Source organism: Babylonia areolata, chromosome 4 (assembly GCF_041734735.1).
Source record: "Babylonia areolata isolate BAREFJ2019XMU chromosome 4, ASM4173473v1, whole genome shotgun sequence".
Lineage (NCBI taxonomy): Eukaryota > Metazoa > Mollusca > Gastropoda > Neogastropoda > Buccinidae > Babylonia > Babylonia areolata.
Genome location: NC_134879.1, coordinates 34167961 through 34193432, shown reverse-complemented (window position 1 = coordinate 34193432; position 25472 = coordinate 34167961). Strand labels below are relative to the sequence as shown.

The 25472-nt window shown below is 40.6% G+C and overlaps 1 protein-coding gene across 1 annotated transcript in view; it reads right to left on the bottom strand.

The window, feature by feature from the left end:
• Positions 1-11: 11 nt before the first annotated feature.
• The window catches only part of LOC143281102 (phospholipase B1, membrane-associated-like), a 33896-nt gene continuing 8435 nt past the window's right edge, over positions 12-25472 (bottom strand). The window contains exons 3-13 of the mRNA XM_076586054.1: positions 24856-24913; positions 23905-23963; positions 23022-23089; positions 22420-22463; positions 10273-10381; positions 9221-9353; positions 8192-8349; positions 6535-6715; positions 4771-4869; positions 3232-3297; positions 12-2733 (exon numbers count right to left, since the gene is read on the bottom strand). Of these exons, the coding sequence (XP_076442169.1) occupies positions 2488-2733; positions 3232-3297; positions 4771-4869; positions 6535-6715; positions 8192-8349; positions 9221-9353; positions 10273-10381; positions 22420-22463; positions 23022-23089; positions 23905-23963; positions 24856-24913 (1221 nt within the window). The 3' untranslated portion in view covers positions 12-2487. The remainder of the gene's footprint in view (positions 2734-3231; positions 3298-4770; positions 4870-6534; positions 6716-8191; positions 8350-9220; positions 9354-10272; positions 10382-22419; positions 22464-23021; positions 23090-23904; positions 23964-24855; positions 24914-25472) is intronic.

Below are 25472 nucleotides of genomic sequence, written 5' to 3'. Positions count from 1 at the left end.
CACATCATATATATATTTTTTCATGTTATTTATTTATATCTTTAAATATGTAATACACGTCAACCATAAGTGAAAATGAATCATGTACATTAAACCAAACATTAAACCAAACCATCAACTACAAGGTAAAATTGCACAAACCAAAAAATCACATCAAAAGATGTAATACAGAACCACACACATACACATAATATACATACACACGCAGACCAAATGATGAAAAACAAATGACGTTGTAATACATATGAAAAGCAACTAATAAGACAAAAATGCACATCAAATCAATACTGTAAATAAAAGATAAATAATATCAACTATGAAAAGCGAACAAAAAATGCACAAACTTTTTAAACGAAAAATATAACAACTGTGTCAAAATGACCACGAAATAAATATACCCCCAACATCCCCAACATTCCTAAAATCTAAAACCTAACTAGTGAAAACAAAAGTTATAATAAACATAAACGACTACCCACCCCATCGCCCTATTTCCCTTCCTCTCTATCCTCCCACCAAAACACAAAAAAGCTACACATATACACCACTCACCAAAATTTCTTTTAAAAATTAAATATCAACAATATTGCAATCAACAACAAAAAATTAACATGACTGTGTAATGGGTGTTTTATATTGTCACGTATAGAAAACTAGAGGAAATGTGTTCATACATAAGATATCCCATGTGTGGGTTGTGTTCTTTCCACATTACGCTAGTTAAGCAAAGTGTCCATAACTCTATGCCGATGCTAGGTATAATGTCTATTATATGTTATAAAACTGCACTGTTACACATGATGAAAGTGTGTCCACCTTGACCAAATTGATAGAACAATATATTATACGTATAATGACCTATGATGACGATGTTATTGTTAATGTACACTGTATTCAATTTTTGTTTCTTTTGTTTGTTTTTTCCTTTCTTTTCCATCTACTCTGAATTGTTATAATGAATTCATATACAAAATAAAACGGTGGTCGACCCAAGAAAGTCCGGGGAAAAAATTACACACACCTATTATAAAAAAGGTGTAAAAAACCCAACAACATCACAAATGACTTATAAACAAAATACACACACCAAACAAAAACAGGAAATAATGCAGTAAACATAACAGTGGTATTTCTTCAAAGTAAGCATCCCAAAAATTAGAAGAAATAAATCTCAAAAGTTAAAAACCATCTTGAATTTAATTAAAACTGCTAATAAAAAAGTACATTACAAATATGCTTAAAAAACGACAATGTGATATGAGTTAACAAATCTATTTTTGAAATATGTGCATGCTCAAACACACACACACGCACACACACACACTCACACACACACACCACAATACAACAACGAAACATCAACACCGCTTGTGACAACAGCAGAAAGGATAAAAGCATCAACAATTGTTTTTATGTAAAAATAAAATGGAACGTGTTTTGTACACACATTTGACTCTCCCACATTTAGAACTGATACACTCAGCATGAAAAGTGGGAGGTGGAAATTTGTTTAATGTCCCGTCACACATACCCATTATTGTAGACATCTATAGTATTAATTCTGACATCTGAATACCATCACTTGAAATTAGAATATAAAAACAAATCAATACGAGAAGATAGGGGAGTTGTAAGGTGAGTTGGTGGAAACAGGATATGAGTGGAATGAAAGATGACTATCTGAAATAAATAGAAGTGCGTAAAGTGCTTCACACTTCACATATCCCAACCTGAAACTGTTCAAAAGCTTGATCCAACGCTAACAGTTCTTGGACAGACATAGAAACTGACAGTATGGTAATAAAACAACAGTCCAGTAATCAAAGCCTTGGTCCCTCTCTTGAAGCGTTGGGACTGGAGGTGAGGGAGAGGATCAGGAAGGATGGGTGTGGGGAAGGGGTGACGAGCGGGGGGGGGGGGGGGGGGACAGAACTGACTATTGAACTGTACGCACACCCCACCACCTTCCATCCCTTCACACTGGATGGACGCTGACTTGATCTCACGCTCTGTAAACATGTCACTATGTAATGGAACAAGTGAGTATTGAAGGGAAAGAGAAAGAGAGACTGAAATAGAGAAAAGAGAGACAAACTAACAGACACAGAGTAAGCAAGAGACTGATACAGAGATCGATGGACTGAAGAATAGCTCAGACAGGCATGTAGGCTGACAGACAAAATTAGACAGGACAGGAGAAAGAGAAAAAAAAACCCTGATTTTCCAGATTTTGGGCTTATTTTGTTTATGAGGAATAGCATCCTAAGGACCACATTAATAATCGTGACCTAACGTGATAGATACCATGCCCTCTGAGTTTTTATTTTTAATGCTAACCAGTAACAGTCTTGTACGCCCGAAATCGATGATTTTTTTTCCAAACGTTCATCTGCATACTTCAGTCATAACTTTATATCATAAAACGAAAAATCACTGAGAGCTTTCACGTCTTTCTCCCGTCTTGCTGTGTGTTTCACCACATCCGTTTCAAATGTGATAGTAAGAGAAACGACGCTTCCTCCGCAAAACGACGACGACGATATAGACGAGTAAAACCGACACAGCGACCACCACACATACGCCAACAACTGCAGCAGCGACAGAGCCCTCGGGCGCTCTCCCACTGTCTGACAGGGCAGGAGAAGGCGTGGTGGGGGAGGCGTGTGCCTCGTTAGGACGCCCGGCCTGAAGCTTCATGTCGCTGTTTTTGTTGGTGAAGATGAAGGGCTGATCCTGCGAGGAAGAAGAGGGAGGGTGTTGGGGGGGGGGGGGGGAGGTCGTAAAACTAATACAGTGTTAACATAGTAAAGGATTATCTAAATTGCATTAGATGAAATTCATGCATGTATGCGCATACCCACATGCACACGCACATGCACGGCAATACACATATTCACAAACATACGTACACACACACGCACATCCACACACGCACACATGCGCGCACACACACACACATACATACATATATATATATATATATATATATATATATATATATATATATATATATATATATATATATTCAAACACAAACACATTGTGTGTCCTTAGTAATTTCTCTCATTACTGATCTGTGTGTGTCCGTGTGCGTGTGCGTGTGTGTGTGTATGTGTGTGTGTGTGTGTGTGTGTGTACAAGTGCGTGTATGTATGTGCGTGCGTATGGCCAAGTCTTGAGAGTCTCTCTCTCTCTCTCTCTCTCTCTGTCTCACCAAAGTAAAAACACTACCTCAGTCGGACACTCAATGGCCTCTCCAGGGGCCCATGCAGTCCTCTTTTTGTCAACAGGCTCCACCTGTATATACCAGTAAATCATTGATGTCATTATCAAAGTGACAGCAACAAATTTCAGAGAGACGTTTGGCACACACAGAACAGAACACTAAAGCCGCTGACCATTTACAAACATCACTGCAAATACCCCTGATTACACCCTTTCCCGTTCTCTAAGGTCTTCTAGAGAAAAGGCTACTTCGAGTTCCTAAAGACTTTGGTCAAAGTGCCTTTCAGAATCAAGCAATTTCTGTCTGGAATTCTCTTTCCTCTGGATCTCCATCACTCAGCAACTCTGTCCTTTTTGAAAACAAATTTAAAAAAAACCCCAACCAAACAAAAAAACCCACATGATCAAAATGGCCTTTGGATGTGACGAAACAGTTATTTGTTCGTCTGTCTCCTCCCACATCACACATCTCTTTGTGGGTTTTCCCCCACTAATGAACCCTACTGAAGCGTGTGTGCTTGTGAGTGGGTGTTTATTTCTTTTATTTAGTGTGTGTGTGTGTGTGTGTGTGTGCGTGTGTGTGCGTGCGTGCGTGTGTGCGTGTATGTGTCCGTGCGTGTGTGTATGTGTCCGTGCGTGTGTGAGTTCGAAAGAACAGTGTCCAGACCACTACAAAAGGTCTAGTGGGGGGGGGGGGGGGGGGGGCGGGGGGTAACAATCCCAGTCCATGTGGGAATCGAGACCCTGGGTTTTAAGTCTTTTTTTTTTTTTTTTTTTTTTTTTTTAATCATTTTTGTTTATTCACTACACTACCACTCCATCAAAGCTCGTCAGTGTGTCGTACACTCTTCATTCAGCACGATAGAGTTAACCCCTTGACTGTTGAACCTTGTGAAACAGGATCAGCATGGCATGAGTTTGAGGTACAGTAACTAATTTCTGTGTACTTATCAATGGCATCATTCTTCTTCCTTCTCCTTCCTCTTCTACTTCTTCTCCTTCCTCTTCGTTCGTGGGCTGTGACTCACATGCTAACTCGTATACATGAATGGGCTTTTACGTGTCTGACCATTTTTATCCTCGCCATGTAAGCATTCATATTCCGTTTTTCGGGGATGTAAAGAGTGGAAGGTATGTTCCTACTTTCATAACCCACCGAATGCTGACGTGGTGTCATCGATTTTAATTAACGAAAGAAACACAATCCCAATAGGAAGAAGTAAAAAACTACACACACCCCCCGCCCCCCCAAAAAAGTGACTGATATTCTCAAATGTTAGCCGTCTTTTCTCAATGAGGTGTGACAATACTTCACTGATGGACATTCTCATCAGCAACAGTCAAAGGATAACACTACTGCAGATGAAAGAAAAAGAGTACAAATTGTGTAAAACTAGTTTTGTTCCCAGTTTTCTTGTGTTATTTATGAAAGAAAAGAGTTAAGATCGTGTAGAATTAGTTTCAAGCCTGGTTTCTTTTTGCTATGTACTCAGTGTTTGTTCGCTGTTGTGGCTGAATGTAGCAGAGAACTCGTGAGGCTCTCACCATGTTGTTCCAGAGAGCGGAGGCCGCGGCAGCCTGGCCCTTTCTGCTCAGGTGGAAACAGTCAGGAGCGAAATAGCTGAGGTCAGGCTCTCCATCTGCCTGTAACACACACCACAAACACACATACACTGTATTGCGTTGCGCTGCATTGCGTTTTGTCACAAATCAGGGCTGCTCTCCCTTGGAAGAGCCCGTCGCCATAGTGCAGTGCCACCTTTTTTTCTTCTTCTTATTTTCTGGATGCAAATGTATTTGTTTTACTATCAAAGGTGATTTTTCTACAGATTTTTTGCCAGGGACAATCTTTTTACTACCGTGGGTTCTTTTACGTTGCTAAGTATACCTACATGCTGTGTGGGAACTTGGTTTGTCATCTCATTTGAAAGACTAGCACCACCTGGCCCGACCCAATCCCAGCGGCCCGGAAGCTCTACGGAGGACTGGAGGACCTGCGACGTACTGCCGCCTTCGTCGAGGAGTCGGGAGAATCCATCTGATAAATGACGAACGAGACAACAACAACAAAAACTAGCACCAAGACCACCACTGAAGGTCTAGTGGAGAGGGGGAGGGGTAAATCTTCTAGACCCATATATGGAGCTTGAATACATGTTTCCTAGTCGGGCGCATTACCACTAGGCCACCGTTCCACCTAATATACTGGCAAAAACAACGTCACTAGAGCAAAGGACACATGCTGGTGGGTCAAATCTTCGTCAGTTGCGAAGGTTGCACTGGAAAGGTCACAGGTGAAAGGTCAGGACGGAAGAAAAGTCACCTGCTCGAATGTCACACACGGACGACATGCACTTGACATACTTGAACGTGCAAACACACATGCAAGACAACATACTAATGTGCGATTAAACAAAGGAATCGATTGGGTTTCAGTTTCAGTTTCAAGGAGGCGTCAGAACGTGCGGATAGATCCATATACGCTCAGTCACATCTGCTGTATAAAAAAAGGAATAAAAAGCCCCAGCAGATGCCTGACCTTCACATAAACCAGTGCACTGATCAGGCCTTGGGAGCCTGTCCCAGATTTGTGTGAAATGTATTTGTATTTGTATTTCTTTTTATCACAACAGATTTCTCTGTGTGAAATTCGGGCTGCTCTTCTCAGGGAGAGCGTGTCGCTACACTACAGCGCCACTCATTTTTTTGTATTTTTTTTCCTGCGAGCAGTTTTATTTGTTTTTCCTATCGAAGTGGATTCTTCTACAGAATTTTGCCAGGAACAACCCTTTTGTTGCCGTGGGTTCTTTTACGTGCGTTAAGTGCATGACAGCACATGGGACCTCGGTTTATCGTCTCATCCGAATGACCAGCGTCCAGACCACCACTCAAGATCTAGTGGAGGGGGAGAAAATATCGGCGACTGAACCGTGATTCGAACCAGCGCACTCAGATTCTCTCACTTCCAAGGCGGACGTGTTACCTTTAGGCCATCACTCCACTTCATGTTAACAATGAATCAATTGAATGACTGTACAAATAGTCCAAGGAACAAACGAGAGAAGAAAAGAAAAAGATGAAGGGTGGTAGAGAACAGAAAAGGGGAGTGGTTAAAAGATTCCAAAGATTCTCTGCATGCTTATGTCATTTACTCACATACAAAGTTACGCTTTCAGTTTCAGTTTCAATGAGTCGTCAAAGCATGCAAACTTATGAATAATACTCTACACCACATCTGTATGGGAAAAAACAACAAAACGAACAGATAACTGAGCTTTGCATAAAGCCAACATACTGATGTAGACTTACAGTTCTGGGGAGGTAGGTTTCATTCAAGAAGGGCTGGTGGACGACAGTGAAGTCATCTGTGGTGTCGTAGCGCCCTGACCGGGCAATCTCTTCCACCGCCAGCTGATACATGTCCGCTTCGTAGATCAGCTTCCGTTCTGCTTCCGGGCCGGCGGGAAATGCCGCGCAGTCGCACGCGTATCTGCCCACGTGCAAACACGAGGTTTAAGATGTGTTTTTTGTGTTGGAATTTTTTGTCCCTGTCTGTGTCTTAGAAACGTAGTCACGTGAGACGGAAAGAGGTTGATAAAATGTATACACATCTTGTGTAACTATCATTCATGCTGGCAGAAACAGCAAGAGCAGAAGAAGGATGGAGGAGAAAGAATGTGAGAGGAGGAGGAGCAGAAAGAAAAAGAAAGAAGGAAAAGAAGAAGAGTAAGTACAGTTCAGTTTCAGAAGGAGGTATCTGGACAAATCCATATATGCTACAGCATGTCTGCTTAGCAGATGCCTGACCAGCAGCATAATCCAATGCACTTAGTCAGGCCTCGAGGGGAAAAAAAGATAAATAGTTAAACAAGACTAAGAACAAACATTAGAAGTAGTAGTAATGAAAAAAGTAGCTGATGTAACACTAGTAAATGTTGTTTCAGTTTCTTAAGGATGCATCACTGTGTTCGGACAAATCCATACAAGCTACACCACAGCTACTATGCAGATGCCGAACAGTAACATAGCCCAATGTGCTAGTCAGGCCTTCAGTGCATGCATAAATAGTTGTGTTCCTGTCAAGGTGAATTTCTTCTAAGGAATTTTGCCAGAGGAGAGTATTTCTGTTGCCATGGGTTCTTTTTGAGCGTGCTAAGTGTGTGCTGAACATAGGACCTCGCTTTATCGTCTCATCACCCGAATGAATAAATGCTCAGTTTGGGGGGAAAGCAGGAACTGAACCCAGACTCTCTCGGACCCTGTATTGGCTGATAAACATCTTAACCATTCTGCCATAGTCCTCCTTCCTACCAGTACTCCAGGTGTATATCCATCAGGTGCTACAGCAACTTAGTAGCAGCAGCAGCAGTAATGATAACAGTAGTAGTATCCCAACCTGCATCAAAACCGTAAAAGAAGTAGCAATAGCTACAACAGCAGTAGAAGTACTAAGTGTAGTGATGGAATTGGCAAAGCAGCAGTTACAGCAACACTCACATTCACTCCTATGTACGAATGGGCATTTACGTGCATGACTGTTCTTTCCCCACCATGCATGCAGCCGCATTGCGTTGTAAAGGTTGTAGGTATGCTCTTGCTTCCATAACCCAGCAAATGCGGACACAGATTACTGGTTCTTTGATTCTTAAATTTTATTTTTTGCGTGCGTATACACACGAAGCATATTCAGGCACTGGCAGGTCTGCACACAGTTGACCTGGGAGGTCGCAAAAACCTCCACCCTCAACTCACCAGAGGCCGTGACAGGGATTCAAACCCAAGTCCCTCAGACTGAAAGTCCAACATTTTAACCACACAGCCTTGCAAAACACACACTCCAAAATTATCAAGTGTGGACCAAAACTATCCAACCCAGAAACCAAGCACAAGCATGGAAGCCACTGAAACCATCAACGGTACCTCCTCACACCACCAACCCCAGCAAGCTGAAGTTAACAGGACCTACAGGTGAACGGCTGAGCAGATAATTCCCTTGTTGAGGTCGGTGAGCATCTCCACATTCAAGGGCTCCACCAGGTTCACGAGGGTCCTGGGTAACTCGGCCTGGAGCAGATCCAGTGCTGCCTCAACGTTCTTGCGGAAGTTGAGGACGTTGTATATGTCCTGGGGAAATTAAAGAAGGTGTCAACCATGAACAACTTGTGGAGCTAATTAGCTAAATAAATCAATGATTTGAACGAATGAATAAATCCATCAATAAGTGAGTGAGTGAGTGAATGAATAAAATGACAATGAATGAATGAATGAGTAACTAACTAAATCCAGTGCTGCCTTCAATTTCAAGTTCTTATGGAAGTCGTGGGCATTGTGTCTCATGAGAAAATTAAAGAAGAGGATACCAACCATGAACACCTTGTAGAACTAATCAACTAAACAATACATGAATTAAACCAATGAATAAACCCTTCAATAAGTGAGTAGATGGATGAATGAATGAATGAATGAATGAATAGGTATATATAAATAAAGTAAATCAGTTAAGCTAAATTCCAACCAGTGCTCTCTGTGGTTGCAATGAACTAGTTTCAGTTTTCAGTTTCAGTTTCTCAAGGAGGCGCAACTGCGTCCGGACAAATCCGTATACGTTAAACCACATCTGCTAGGCAGATACCTGACCAGCAGTATAACCCAACGCGCTTGGTCAGGCCTTGAGAGTATATATATATATATATATATATACCTATCGGGGTAGATTTCATCTACAGAATTTTGCCAGAGGACAACACTCTCGTTGCCATGGGTTCTTTTTCAGTGTGCCAAGTGCGTGCGGCACACGAGACCCTCGGTTTATCGTCTCAGCCGAATGACTAGACGCTCAGTTTGATTTTCCAATCAAACTTGGGAGAAAAGGGCGAGAGCGGGATTCGAACCCAGACTCTCACGGTCTCTCTGTATTGGCAGATGAGCGTTTTGATTAACCTTTCTGCCAGCAGGTGATGAAGGAACCTGAGAACAACATCGTGACAGCCCCCACCTTCTTGTTGCAGTAGTCACACAGGTCATTGTTGCCGGACAGGATGGTGACCACCTTCCAGTCGTTGGCGAAGTCCACTTTGGGGTCGGTCTTCATGCGGTCAATCAGCTTGCGGGCCTGGGGGAGAAGGTCACTGACCACAGGGGGGCAGGCTGGGTTAGTGTTTCATCTCTGCTGTTTTCATCATTTCGTAATGTCAACACAGTCTGTGTGTGTGTGTGTGTGTGTGTGTGTGTGTGTGTGTGTGTGTGTGTGTATGTGTGTGTGTGTGTGTGTGTGTGTGTGTGTGTGTGCGTGTTTCTGTGTGTGTGTGTCTGTTTCTGTGTGTGTTTATGTGTTGATGTGTGTGTGTGTGAGTGTGAGTATGTGTGTGTGCACGTGTGTGCGTGCGTGTGTGTGTGTGTGTGTGTGTGTGCTTGTATGCGTGTGTGTGTGTGTGTGTGTGTGTGTGTGTGCGTGCGTGCGTGTGAGAGCGAGTGTGTCCGTGTGCGTGCTCTGTGTGTGTGTGTGTGTGTGTGTGTGTGTGTGTGTGTGTGTGTGAGTATGTGTGGGCGTGTGTGTGCGTGTGTGTTTGTATGCGCCCGCGCGTGTGTATGTGTGTGAGCGAGTGTGTGTGTGCGCGCGCGCGTGTGTGTGTCTGTCTGTGTGTTTATGTGTTGATGTGTGTGTGTACGAGTATGTGTGTGTGCGAGTGTGTGTGTGCTTGTATGCGTGTATGTGCGTGTGCGTGTGTGTGTGTGTTTGCTGGTACGTGTACATGTGTGTGTGTGGACAGGTGAGTATGTGTGTACATGTGTGTGCGTGCTCGTATCCGCGCATGTGTGTGTGTGTGTGTGTGTGTGTACGTGTGAGTGTTTGTGTTTACTTGTGTGCGTTCGCACAGGCATGTGTGTATCAGTGTGTGTGTGTGTGTGTGTGTGTGTGTGTGTGTGTGTGTGTGTTGCTTGCATACGTGCGAACGTGCATGCGCGCGCGTGTGAGAGTTTATGTATATGTGTGCATGCATGCCTGCACGGGTGCGCTTACGTAAAGTACACCACACCTGTCCTTACCTGGAAGTACTGCCTGACACAGCGACATTGAAGAAGGCATGCTTGCTGTCCTCCTTCCCATTGCCTGTGGCGAAACCGTACAGCTCCGGGTTGTACTTCCTCAGGATGTCTGTACCACACACACACACACACACACACACACACACACACACACACACACACACACACACACACACACCCACAAACACACACAAGTAGTATAAGAGATGGGGGTTCTATATACAACTTTTTTGGGCGTATTAGCTTGTGTTAAGGCCCTCAAGCATAAAAAAATTTAGCCAAAACCTGTGTATGTTGGAGTAATACGACCCTCAAGCATAAAAAAAATATATAGTTAAAACAAGTTATATGTGTATGGAGAGCCAAATCACAAGATAAAAAAAAAATGGTTGGATATGTGTATGGGGGGAGCGAAACGGTCATGGGGGTTCTATATACAACCGACCCCAGCCCAAAACCGCGCAATACCGCCCTCAAGCATAAAAACGAAAAACCGGCTTAAATATGTGTATGGAGAGCCAAATGGTCCTTAAAGAGAGGAGGTTGAGTCAACCGTTCACATAGTTTGCTTTTTTTTGGATGGTTTACCATCTTGAATATCAAATAGATTTTTCTTTAACAACTGAGTTTTGTGTTTCGATTTTATGTCTGTTTTCATTGCATTGAATTTTTCAACTTCAGCCAGAATGAGACTAAATTCTTCATCGCTTATTTTATCATCTTCTAATGCTTTTGAAATAAGATCATTTATAGTGTTCAGTTTTGACTCGGCCAACACGCGAATCTCGTTGTGCTTCATAGCTTGTGACATTAATTTTTTATGAATAAATTTACAAGTTAAACCAACCACACCAAGGAGACCAGCTCCCACTTCTATTCCAATAGCTACGGGAGCAGCGGCGACACTCAACAGTAATCCAACACCCGATGCCCCAAGGGCGATACTAAGAGTTGTCAGCGTTGTATCCGCGGCTGTAGCGATATTTACACCGCGTTTATATTTTTTATAAAATAAAGTTCTTTCATCACGCTCTTTTTCGAGGTTGTTTTTTATATTCGATATCTCTCGTAGGCGAAACTCCATTATTCTATAGTAATCATTTTTTTTTAAATGATGGTAACAGGATGAGGAGAGTAGCGCAGTCTTTTAAGCTGAAGAGGTCCGATGTGAATAAAGTCGAGAGATATTTTATCTAACGATGGACGTTTGATGACACCTTCAAGCGAGAATTCTATAGAGGGATCGGGTTGATCAGATGGGTCAACCACTGGAATTTTGATGGTAATTCTCAAGAGTTTATTTTTAAGATTTCCAGGCCATTTTATCTGCAACCCTTTTAAAACTTCTACAAAATCATCTGGCACCCCACTAAGGAGTATATCTAAAACGACAGTTGACCCCTGAATAGGCGGCTCAAAATCAAACTCTTTAATTAACCGCAGTGTGCCAGTCTTTTTACCTCTCATACCAATAACATATCCAAAGTCGTCGCTGTTAACGACGATTAGATCTTTACGCGTATGATAGGAAGCCAACAGTTTACCACTATTTTGTATTTTTTGTAGAGCGTGATTTCTTCCAATACTAACATAGGGTTGTTTTATTTCAAAATCTAAATCCCAGTTATCCACCGGATAAGGTACCCATGTATCATCGTCGGAAAGAACAAGATGATGTGGTTTGTTCACAACAACACCGTCAACGTTCACGTCTGCAAGTTCGCTGAATTTGTTGACACCACCACCATTACTCGTTATTTCTTTTCTTTTGTACGTTCCTTCAGAAAGTTGGAAGGCGTACAACTGATTTTCTTTTCCCGACACATCAAATCCGTCTGTATCTCCGAGATCAACCAAACCGAGCGTAGTGCAGGGTTTGATATTATGTGTTCCTGGCCCTCCGGGATCAACCATTTTCTAATATTTATAGTATATTCTAAATATTCAAATTGGCGCAACGTAGTCTTCTTAAGGAAATATTTTGAGGAAGACGCAGCTGCATCCACAAACTCATTGTTTCCTGTTTTGTGGTAATACCTTCAAGCGAGAATTCTATATGACTACCCTGCGGTATAACATCATAGGGCATAGCATCATCTTGTTTTTCAATGGTGATTCTAACTAGAGCGGAAAAAAAGTTAGGGTGAATTGATTTTCGGCGAGTTCCACTGCACAAAGTCTGGACCACAGCCAATTTTTTTTTTCCACCAATATTGGAACATAGCCAATTTCTTCCACGAGCGTCGACCAATTTTTTTTTTCTGGCACGATGCCAACAAATTTCCATTTGAACAAAAGGATTTCTATTGTATATAGACGAAAATGGTTTGGGCGAAAACATATATGGAAGAAATGTACAGTGCAACCTACAAGAACATGGGCATTCGATGTGCCAAAAATGTAGCAATCCATCTATTGCTAGAAAATACCTACGAGAACAATCTCGTGCCAGATATTTCCAATGTGGACTATCTAGCAAACAACAAAGGTAGAACAACTCTACAACCTCTAGAAGGTCTTCCAACTTTTGTAGACGATTTGTATGTATATGGCTATTTGCGACAAAAAGAGTGTATGTATGTCGGTGGAAAATTGCTGTGTGGCAACGACGGATCCGCAAAAAGAATTGTATCTAGAATTTCGACTGCAATATGTGGACTTGTGGAAAAACAAAGTATACAAACTGCCATATCGCAGACAATATCTATGCAGGCAGACTCCAAATCTAGCACAATACGCAGTACAGTACAAAGAATAGAAAAAGACACGAATGCAAAAGCAAGAAAACGTTGGGAGACTATATATGCAAACGAAAAGCCATATGGTAAGTGCGAAGCATTTGTATAGCATTGTATAGCATTTGTATAGAATTTGTATAGGAAAGTGCTATGCAATGCTATACAAATGCTATACAAATTCTATACAAATGCTATGCAATGCTATACAAATGCTATACAAATTCTATACAAATGCTATACAATGCTATACAAATGCTTCGCACTTTCCTAGGATGTATTGCAATTGCATAGCATTTTCCTAGTTTTTCCAGAAATCCTGGTTTTCCTAGTCTTTTGGACAAATGTGGGTAGGAAAATATAGGAATATGCCACGGAAGAAAGATTTGTCGCACGAAGAAATAGAAGAAATAGAATCTCTGCATGGCAGAATGTCTGCAGAGGATGCCAAAAAGAAATTTGGTATTGGTACAAATAGATTGTACAAAATATGGCGAGAGGCAAAGAACAAAAATGTTTTGCCTGTAGTACCGGAAAATACAAACAAGGATACAGACAGTGTTCTGCCTGTAGTGCAGGACAATGCAGAAAAGAAAAGCATAGACGATTTGTACAAACTGTTGCAAAATATAGATACTGGCATAGAACAAAACAATATTCTACTACAAGAAAGCAAAGATATGTCCATAGAAATACTATCTTTGTTGGATGTAGAGGAAGAGGACAACATTGTAGAACAAATACGAGAAGACGTAGCAGAAGAGTCCAAATCTTTGTTGGAACAGATACAAAATAGCGTTTGTGTATACAACACTACATGCTATATTCTACCAATTGCACTTGCAGTTGGTTCTATATTGTACAAAACATGGAAAGCTACAAAGAAAAATGGTGTTTGGAACATACCCGAAGAAGATCGACAATTTGTCCATCTCCCAAAGAAGACATCTGGAGATATTGCCAAAGAAACAATCCCAACAAAGTCTAGAAACCCTTTCGAAATGGAATAGGATAGCATAGAGTCTACTGTGTGCAATTCGTGGATGTAGTATATTTTTCTATTGTATATATTGTATATATAGGACAATGCCAATAGTATTCGATCCACCTTGTTCTCCAAGATTCGACTTCGAAAGCAAAAAAAAAAGAGTATACAGACAGTATACAATTCTCTCCAGCCGATATGGATAGAAAGGTAGTAGAACTAGCAAAGACACATACAGATCCTGTTCCTCGTATATTGGGAGAATGTCCTCGAAAGAAACTTCTCGCTGTTGCCTATTGTGGCGAACCATATCTCTGCTACCAGTGTGGCCGTATATTCTAGTTTTCTTCGATAGATGCTACTATATAGAATAGTCTATCTTTCTTTTTTTGTGGATTTGTCTTCTCTCCTCCTACTCTACACAACATTGGTTGTTTCGTCTTTTCCAGCATTTCTCTGCCACCATACCGTTCTATCTCTTTTTCGAGAAAATAGCCGTGTACTGGCATTTCTATGTCTGTAGATGGAATACCATTGTTGTCTGTTGGAACAATGTACAAGATATACTTCTCTTTTTTGCGATATTCACCTACAGCATACTTTCTACAAATATATTGTCCTGGTTCTATTTCTAGTATTTTTTTCCACTCTGTACAAAGTGGTAGACTTGTACTACCTAGGGTCGATTTGGTCTCTATTTCCTTCTTCTCCAGTTGTTGTACAAAACATGGAAAGCTACAAAGAAGCGTGTATTGTACGATTGTTGCAGCTACATACCCGAAGAAGATCGACAATTTGTCCATCCTGCAAAGAAGACACCTGGAGAAATTCCAACAACGTCTAGAAACTATTTCGAAATGGAATAGGAGAGCATAGAATCTATTGTACTATTTGTCTGCAATTCGTGGGTGTAGTATGTTTTGTATTGGGATATTTTTCTATTTGTATATATTGTATATATTGTATATATAGAAAATGCCTATCCTATTCGATCCACCACACTTTCCACACTTCGACTTCGAAGAATTTGCAAAAGAAGAACAGCGCTACAACAATAGTGCACAAAAAATGTGTTTCTCCACAGAAAACGATGGAGAAATAGAACAATATGCTGCAGAGCATGTAGATCCAGCACCACACATTCTTGGAAAATACAACAAGAAACGATACGCAGTTGCATATTGTGGGAAATACTATGTTTGTCTGCCAGGTGGAAGAATATGCTAGTCTGTACAATCTTCGCAGGTTGTTGCCACAATAGATACTATTCTATCTTTTTTGCGTTGTGGAGTTGTTTTTTCTACTCCAATATAGCACAGTAGTGGACTTTTTGTTTTGTATAGTGTTCCACCAATGCGTTCTATTTCTTTCTCTAGGAAATGTCCATATACTGGATGTTCTTCGTCTGTAGTAGGTTCTCCGTCGTCTCCTTTGGGGACTAGAAATAGTACAGTTCGGTTGTTTCCTCTGTACATTGTAGTTGCATATTTTTTGCAAATGTAGGTACCAGGTGGCATGTCTAGTGTTCGTATTTGTTGCTTCGAATTTGGTGCAACTGTTTCCTGTAGTTCTCGTTTTGTATCTATTTCTAGTTTGTCGTATTCTTTCTCTAGTGCTATTTCTTGTAGAGATGGAAGTTCTACAAGGTCGGGTGCTACTACAACGTCTATAGGATTCCAACGTATAGTCTCTTTGTCTTTGTAGAACTCTTTGGCTGGTTGTATACGAATATCTAGTCCATTTCTACTTTTTTCTAGTTTGCTGTTGTATTGGATAGGTCTACAAAATCCTATTTCCCATGCCTCTCTTGGAAACCAACACAGCTCTCTTTCGAATTTGTCTTTTTTCTTTTCCACATACTTTTCTGCAGCAGACAACAACTTTTGTAGTCCATTGGTCGACCATACAGCAACAACGTCTTCTGTATCTTTTGCTCCAAGTACTATTCTATAGTATTCTCTATTTGTCTTGTCTTTTTGCAACCTATAGCCGAGTATGGACCATATTCTATCTTTGTCTGCTATATTTGCCACTTTTTTGGTTTCTTGTTTGGAAAGGATTGTTTCTACAACTTCTCGAACACTATTCGAAATAGCAAGGAGTCTCTCGTTTTCTAGTATATACTCTTGTATTTGTTCCAGCTCTTGTTTTCTATGTTCTATATTCTGTTGGTATTCTATTTGCTTTTGTTCTAGATAGTTCCATGCATCTTTTTTCCAATTTTCTACTGCCATACACTCTTCTATGTCTTGTAGTCTTTTTTCTCGATTTCGGGTGGATAGAGTGGAGAACTCTCTGCTGTGTGGAACTTCCACAACACTGTATGCAGATTTCTCTTTTCCAATAGTACTACATTTGTGTGTACGCCATTCCCATTCTACTATATTTGTTGGTGGAAGAAGAATATATGGACTTGGTGCATCTTTGTGTATTTGTACTGGTCTCCTACATGCTGCTAGTATTGTTTTCGCATTTTTTGTGTAGCAACGTAGTTTGGTGTATTGTATACCATCGTTGTCTGCAGCTAGAATATCGATGTGGAAGATAGGACAATTGCGAAATCCAAAATCGCATATAGCCCATTCTACAGCGATATTCCATTTTTTGTCGTCTTCCACTGTTGCAGCTGTTGGAGATACACGAATGCCAGATATTCTCTTTGTTCTAGTATGTGCATACCAACATACATATATTGTGGAATTTGGTCTATCGCCAAGAACAAAACAACGATCTAGAACGCTTGCAATATTCTGCCATTGTTGGGTTGCTGGTTGTTCTACAAACAGTTGTCTATCTTGTGGCGAAACTATCTCCAATACGTTTTCCACTAGTTCGTCTCCTTTTTCTGGAGTACGATTGCTACAAGCATACAAAGATACTTCTATTCTAGTGCAGCCTCTCTTTTGTACATCTGGATGCAAGAATGTTTTTCGAAGATGCTCGTTTGGACAGTCTACATAGTCTGCTAGATGTCCACCAAATTGTTCTCGTACTTCTCCTGCCTCGAAATTGGATACTATTTTGTTGTATAGTTTTGTTCGCATTGTATAGCCATTGTGTTTGGATATCCATGTACATACATGTTTGCCAACACTATCTGTATTGTCTAGTATTGTTGGTGCATCGCAAGCAATAGCACTTGCAAAGTCGCCTTGTCCTCTATAGTCTAGTTCTTCTACAAGATAGTCTACTAGTGTTTGTCTATCGAGTGTACCAGAAAAATCTCTTGTATAGTCTATAGAATATATACCATACCCATGTCCTAGCAGCTGTTCTTCTAGCATTGGCAATATTTTGTGTAGGTCTTGTATTGCAATTTCGGACACATCAAGTTTTGCAACAAATATACCATATGGCTTTTCGTTTGCATATATAGTCTCCCAACGTTTTCTTGCTTTTGCATTCGTGTCTTTTTCTATTCTTTGTACTGTACTGCGTATTGTGCTAGATTTGGAGTCTGCCTGCATAGATATTGTCTGCGATATGGCAGTTTGTATACTTTGTTTTTCCACAAGTCCACATATTGCAGTCGAAATTCTAGATACAATTCTTTTTGCGGATCCGTCGTTGCCACACAGCAATTTTCCACCGACATACATACACTCTTTTTGTCGCAAATAGCCATATACATACAAATCGTCTACAAAAGTTGGAAGACCTTCTAGAGGTTGTAGAGTTGTTCTACCTTTGTTGTTTGCTAGATAGTCCACATTGGAAATATCTGGCACGAGATTGTTCTCGTAGGTATTTTCTAGCAATAGATGGATTGCTACATTTTTGGCACATCGAATGCCCATGTTCTTGTAGGTTGCACTGTACATTTCTTCCATATATGTTTTCGCCCAAACCATTTTCGTCTATATACAATAGAAATCCTTTTGTTCAAATGGAAATTTGTTGGCATCGTGCCAGAAAAAAAAAATTGGTCGACGCTCGTGGAAGAAATTGGCTATGTTCCAATATTGGTGGAAAAAAAAAATTGGCTGTGGTCCAGACTTTGTGCAGTGGAACTCGCCGAAAATCAATTCACCCTAACTTTTTTTCCGCTCTAGTTAGTAGTCTGTTAAAGTTCTTAATATAAGTATAATGTTGTCCACCATTTTCATTTTCTATAATAAGAAGTTTAATACGCTCCATGTTGGTGGGTTGTTTTGATATTCTTGCGCGTTCAATCGTTTTATTTTTTAAATAGTATACATTAATAGCAATATTATTTTGAGTCTCAATCCTTGTAATTTGTTTTATTGGTGTAGGAAAGTCAATATTTTCAAAATTAAACCCATCATCAGAAGGATAGGAATAAGTTAAATTAGAATTCGCTTTTGCTGGAAACTTGTGTGCACGTAAACAATGTCTTATACATTGATCATCTTTATTTTTAATATTAATCACAGCTCTTTTATTTTTTAACCACTGTGGTGATTCAATAAAGGATCCTGGAGATGTAATAGAAACTCTATTCACCCATAAACTAAAGATTCTTTTAATGAACCATCCTGAACCTTCATTTGTAAAATTTTCTATTTTTAACAAAATCTGTTTTATTTGTTTTTCAATATCTTGATCATCAACAACATCAATAATACTTTGATATTCCGATCGAAATACAGCTACAGTAGTATCATCATTTTTAATTTGACCAAACTCCACCGTTAAAACAATATTTTGTTTGGTCAGTGGAATAGCTCTTTGGTTAATAGTGTCCACTTTACTCATCATAAACGAAAGCGGATCTATTTCATTTGGAAGAGCTGCAAGTTTATAATTTTTAATAATACTACCAAACTCCTCCGTGGATTCAGCTTTATGTTGTAGTTGACGTATATTTTTAATAAGTTCATCTTTTTTCATTCTACTAAAACCACGAATTTTGAGCTTTCGTGCAATATCTTTAAGCGTAGCATTGGTCTCCCCCTCCAAAGCATCAAACCCCAGTGCTTTAATCAACTCAGTTTTATTCATAGATTCATGATTAGGAATCTCTTTTCTTGAAGCGAGATCACGGTAATACTTTTCAGAATATCGTTGCACCATTTTTCTCTCTATATATACTATTATATTTTTTTCTCTAATAGGATTTTTTTTTACAAGTTGATCAATCTCTGAATCCAATGATTACTCCACCAAAGGGTGGAATATACCCTCTTGAATAAGTTTCAAAAGGGTCAATTTCATCATCGTCATCATCATCATCAGAAATATAACCCTCAGAGTCGCTTGAATGTTCTCCACAATCGGGTATAGGATCAATCTTTTTCTCCATGGGAGGAGGCTTCTCTTTTTTATGCTTACATTTACAACAAATAACATACTTCGTACGTACATAAAGGTTGCATTTTATACAAAGTACTGGAAGTGACATTCCTTTTCTATGACATTTAATATGATCTTTACAATAGAGCCCCATGCAAGCTCGACCGCATACTCTATTTGTTTTAACTTGGGGGTACTCACAAATGTTATGTGGAAAAGGCATTATTTTTTCTATATATACAATATAATCTTTTCTCTAATAGGGTGATCACAATCTTCGCGCGCGGGTGGGAAGATACGCGGAGGCAGGCTGTGCGCGGGACCACTCCCACTACACACGCCGTGCGGTCGCTTGCCAGCACACACACGCGGGGAACGGGGTGACCGTTTCGCTCTCCATACACATAACTGGTTATAACTGGTTTTAACTAGATTTTTTTTTATGCTTCAGGGCGGTATTGCGCGGTTTTGGGCTGGGGTCGGTTGTATATAGAACCCCCATGACCGTTTCGCTCCCCCCATACACATATCCAACCATTTTTTTTTTTTATCTTGTGATTTGGCTCTCCATACACATATAACTTGTTTTAACTATATATTTTTTTTATGCTTGAGGGTCGTATTACTCCAACATACACAGGTTTTGGCTAAATTTTTTTATGCTTGAGGGCCTTAACACAAGCTAATACGCCCAAAAAAGTTGTATATAGAACCCCCATCTCTTATACTACTCACACACACGTATATTATACAAGATACAATAGAACTCTGTTGTCTCTAAGAGGCGACATCCACAGAACAACGCAAAGTTTTATCATCCAATATAAAAACAACAACAGAATTCGACAAAAAAATATTTTTAAATGTATATATATATATATATATATATATATATATATATTTAACACAGCACAAACTCCAATGTTTTGTTATCCAAAATGCAAAAATTCCAACTTAAAAAAAACAAACAAACAATAACTGAAAAATAACAACAACAACAACCACACTGAATAATAATAATAATAATAATAATAAATGGATACATAATACAATGCAGAACTACAATATACATCTACTGTACAGTGCAAACTCCGTAATACCATGTTGAACTGTACTGTATTGTATTGTGCAGTGTTGTACCGTACTGTATAAGATTACATTGCAGGCCTATAGCCGTACTCTACCTTAGTGCAACATCTGCCAAACGAGAAACGCTCAAAAGCTTTCAACATATGGCCACAAATTACAAGTGGGAAAAGTCTAATATATCCATATGTTCATGCAGAAAAGAAAGATTATATGTTCAGCTGTTGCCCGGTACTACAACCATACTTACTCCTGTATCACACAGACACAGACACACACGCGCGCGCACGCACACAAACACACACACATATACACCGGCACACATACACACACACACATATGTACACACACATGTGCAAACATACATACGCACATTGCACACACACACACACATAAGCACACACACTGACACACATGTAAGCACACACACACACACACACACACACACACACACACATCCGCACACACACACACACACACGCTGGAAGAGAGTGGGGGACTGTCTGAGTACTTGCTCACCACTCTCGGGAAGCGGAATGAACATGCATTTTTACATCCAGCCCCCAGGGCAATGAGACAAGTGTACATACACACGTACATAATCATAATACTTGCATTCATCGATTTCATGAGAGAGACAGACAGACAGACAGAAAGGTAGAGAAAGAGAATCAGGTGGCGGGGGGGGTGGGGAGGCGCAGGAAAGCGATGTTTTCGACTGTGTGCCTTCATCAAAACACGACTGTTATGTTATTTTATCAATACAATTATGAACGCAAAGTTATGCATGTCAATAAAAAAAAAAACCCAAAAAACAAACAACACATTGTCACTACCACAATTAAAAGCACACCACCACCACCACCACAACTATTCTGTTAAACGACCACCACCACTATTCTGCCGCCACAGCTCCCACCACAACCACCATCTCCGCGATACCACAAGCGCACAATCATCACTGCTGCTATCTTTAATGATGATATTCGTATCGTCACTGTTGTTGTTGTTTCCCCAGTGCTGATCGGGGTGACGACCTGTGTGTCCTTGTCGCCCCTGATTCGTATATCATGACCGATAACAGTGATGAATAACCTATAGTCCCCTGTGATAACAGTGTTGTATAATCCTTTAGTTGTCTTGTGTGTAAGCCGCCTATATTCCACTCTGATAGTGACTGATGCTTTAGTTAACTACCTATATTTCGTTGTGGTAACTGTAATGCTTAACTCACCATTAACAGGTTTCAACAAATCGTAATTTAAGAAACACATTTTACAAGTAGTCTGCAAATAATGAGCAGAGCCACAACAATTGTACAGATTATTGTCGTGCTTTTTTTTCAGTTTTGTTTAGTTTGGCGGCTTGTGAACGTTAATCAAATGCAATGATGCTGAAATATATGTTTTCCATTTGAAAATAAATGAAAGTTATTAACTTCAATGTTTCTTCATTCAAACAGCCGAGGCTGAGGCTGCGTTGTGGTGACAGATGTCACACAGCCTACAGTCCATTGTTCGTGATGATGATATGTTTGTAGCGATTCAACAACCCACATACCCACCCTTCTCCAGAGACATCTCACACACACACACACACACACACACACACATATATATATGTATATATATATATATATATATATATATATATATATATATATGCTACTCTCTCTCTCTCTCCCTCTCTCCACACACACACAGACACATACACACGCACGCACACACATACACACTCACATAAGTGTGCACACATATCCACCGTACCCATACCCACACAAACGCGCGCGCGCGCGCGCGCACACACACACACACACACACACACACACACACACACACACACACACACACTCATACTTCTCAGGCCAACGATGGGCGCGCAAGTGGTTTTGCAATCCATGAATGAAAGCACACATGTGCTCACTGGAGTCACACACACGCACACAATGTTCGCGCACCCATGCACATAATGTTATAACCCCATCCCGCCCCGCCCTTCAATTATTACTAATAGTGAGAATAGAATACCTTTAAACAACAGAAAGAAAGAAAACGACTCGAAATGCACACTGTTAGTGTACAGACTTACTTGGCACTGTGATCTGATCCTCAAAGTTCGATTGGCCTCCTCCGCTGAAAGGCAGAACGATGAATATTTAGGTCAAACGACAAGACCAAACGAAAAACAAAAACGAAAACAAAGAAACAACAAACAAACAAAACGCCAGACGAACATGCAGTAGATGTCACACGCGCACTAGTTACTTCACTTCGCTCAAAGAGAGGCCAGAACCAGTGCATCTGCATTCATACATTTGCGGGCAAAACTTCGTGGAGGCGAACAGAGAGAGAGAGAGGGGCGGGGGTGGGGGGGGGGGGGTACGGGTAAGGAAGAGGAGGGGTCAGCGAACAAGAACAATGGAGAGAGACAAAGGCTAAATCGCAAAACATGGGGGCAAACACGGACAGAGAGAAAACTCAGAACCCAAAAACGTTTTTTATTCATGGATTTAGATTTCAGGCATAGAGGGGGTTGGTAATGGGGGGGGGGGGGGGGACTATTCATATCTCTCTTTATTTCTTTCTACTGCGGGTTTGAAGCTTTCAGCTTATCCATTTTACCGTGACACCCCAAAAAAACATGGTCATTATCACTGTCATTCACCAATGGCTCAGTGACAGTGCGGTTACCTCCAAGTGAGTCCTCTGTACTGGATCAGGTCCCCGAGTATGGTGTGGGCTGCTAACCCTGTTCCGGCCTGCGAACACACAACTGTGGTCAGGTACATAACATGCAAACACATACATACACACGCACGTATACACACACGCACGCATACGGCACACACACACACACACACACACACACACACACACACACACTTTTCTTCCGTCTGATATCACGCTAAGTGAAAAAAAACAAACAAACAACACGTAAACTCGATGAACAATAATGACAGGCAAGTACAAACGCACGCACGTATACGCGCGCACGCGCACACACACACACACACACACACACACACACACACACACACACACACACACACACACTACCACACGTCAGTCGACACGATCAGTTTCCCCAGTAGGTATACACTTCCACATACCTTAAGTAAACATTACAGTAGGGGCCTACCTATGATGTAGTCAGCTAACCCTGCACCAAACAGTACACACACAACTGTGGTCAGACACCCATCCACCCACCCACACACCCACACGCACACACACACAAGCATCCGAAAGTACACACGCCCTGGCCGTGTGTAATGGCAGAACTGTTGAAGTTGGTTAGTTCGTACTGTTTTCTGCAATCCACACATACAATTATTTGCAGACACACATTAATTCATTCCTTGACCATTCTTTATCCCACACCCCCAACTGTATTTTTTCCCGTCTGTTACTACTTCAAGTGTGAGGACGAATAATTGAAGAGAACTACACTCGCACACACACACACACACACACACACACACACACACACACACACACAAACTTACACACACACACACACACACACACACACACACACACACACACACACACACGGACACACACTGAGACTCACAGAGAGAGAATCTCCCATTGCTCCGACTATGTTGACATCTCCTGGTCTTAAGCTATGCACTGAAATGAAATGACAGATAACAACAGGAAATGTAACGGCACGTAGCTATACCCGATACTGCAATGGCAATCCATGCGTTAGCATATACATCCACATTTTACTTCACTGAACATCAACCATACTTTCCTAATTCACAAAGCATTAAGTTTGAAATACTTTGACTTTAAAGTCAATGTATGTTTAAATCAGAAATGTGCTTTTTATATTACCTTAAATATACATACATAAACTTTTCACTTCACTTGGCCCTTTTACATACACCAGTCAACTTCTCAGTGAACGTAAGACAAATTGCATCAAAACAATAACTACGAACATTAACCTTTTACTTCACTGTACATATATACAATACAAGCAAGCATAATTAACCTACGTGTTTTTTTGTTTTTTTTTTACTTTACTGATCATTCACTTTAAAATCCACATGTGTCTGTGTGTGTGTGTGTGTGTGTGTGTGTGTGTGTGTGTGTGTGTGTGTGTGTGTGTGTGTGTGTGTGTGTGTGTGTGCCAAATATGTGAGAGCCGTGCGCCACACGAACACACACATGCGCGCACGCCGCATTATCATCTGCTCTCTACTTCAACTTCCTCAGTTCTTGCCCAGTTCTTTAAATCCGCAGTCTCCAAACTTCATGATATACTGTAATAAGCATAATACCAAACTTTGTTGTGTTCTATGGTCGAATTACACTGGCATCGATAATTATGCTTGTCTTTATCAACTTCAAAACAGATCATCTAAAAATGTCACGGTAAATATCAATAAGCAAAACAACTCTGATGTTTCTCACTCTTATGATTACTGGATTTGATAGATCTCAAGATGTACTTTTAACCAGTCTTCCGACAGCAGCAGGCAGCGTGGTAAGCCACACAATACAAACTACAAACCTGACTTGGGCACTGTCGGAGACTTGGGCAACATACTGCAGGGATACGCGTAGCTCGTCTGAAACAAAGAGACAGACATAAAATGACAAAAACGAAAAAACGGCAACGATCCGATTCGATGAGGACGACAGTGATGATGGTGGGAAAGCGGCTGCTGCCGGTTGGTTGGCTGATTGATTCACTGATAATCTCTCCGTCAATTTTTTTTTTTTTTTTTTTTTTTTTATACATTTAAACAAGTTACATAATCAGAAATTTATTTCAACAGAATCAAATAGAGAACAAGGAACTAAACTGAGAGACTGTGCGAATGAATCACACACACGCCGGCACGCACGCACACACACACACACAACACACACACACGCACACGCACACGCACACACACACACACACTGATAATTTCTCCATCAATTTCAATGTCTTTAGGAGACTTAAAACAAATCATCTGTTAATAGTTACATAATAACAAAGTTATTTCAACAGAACCAAATGAAGAAGTAGGAACTAAACCTAGACATTGTGCGAATGAATCTCTCTCTCTCTCTCTCTCTCTCTCTCTCACACACACACACACACACACACACACACACACACACACACAAACACACACACAT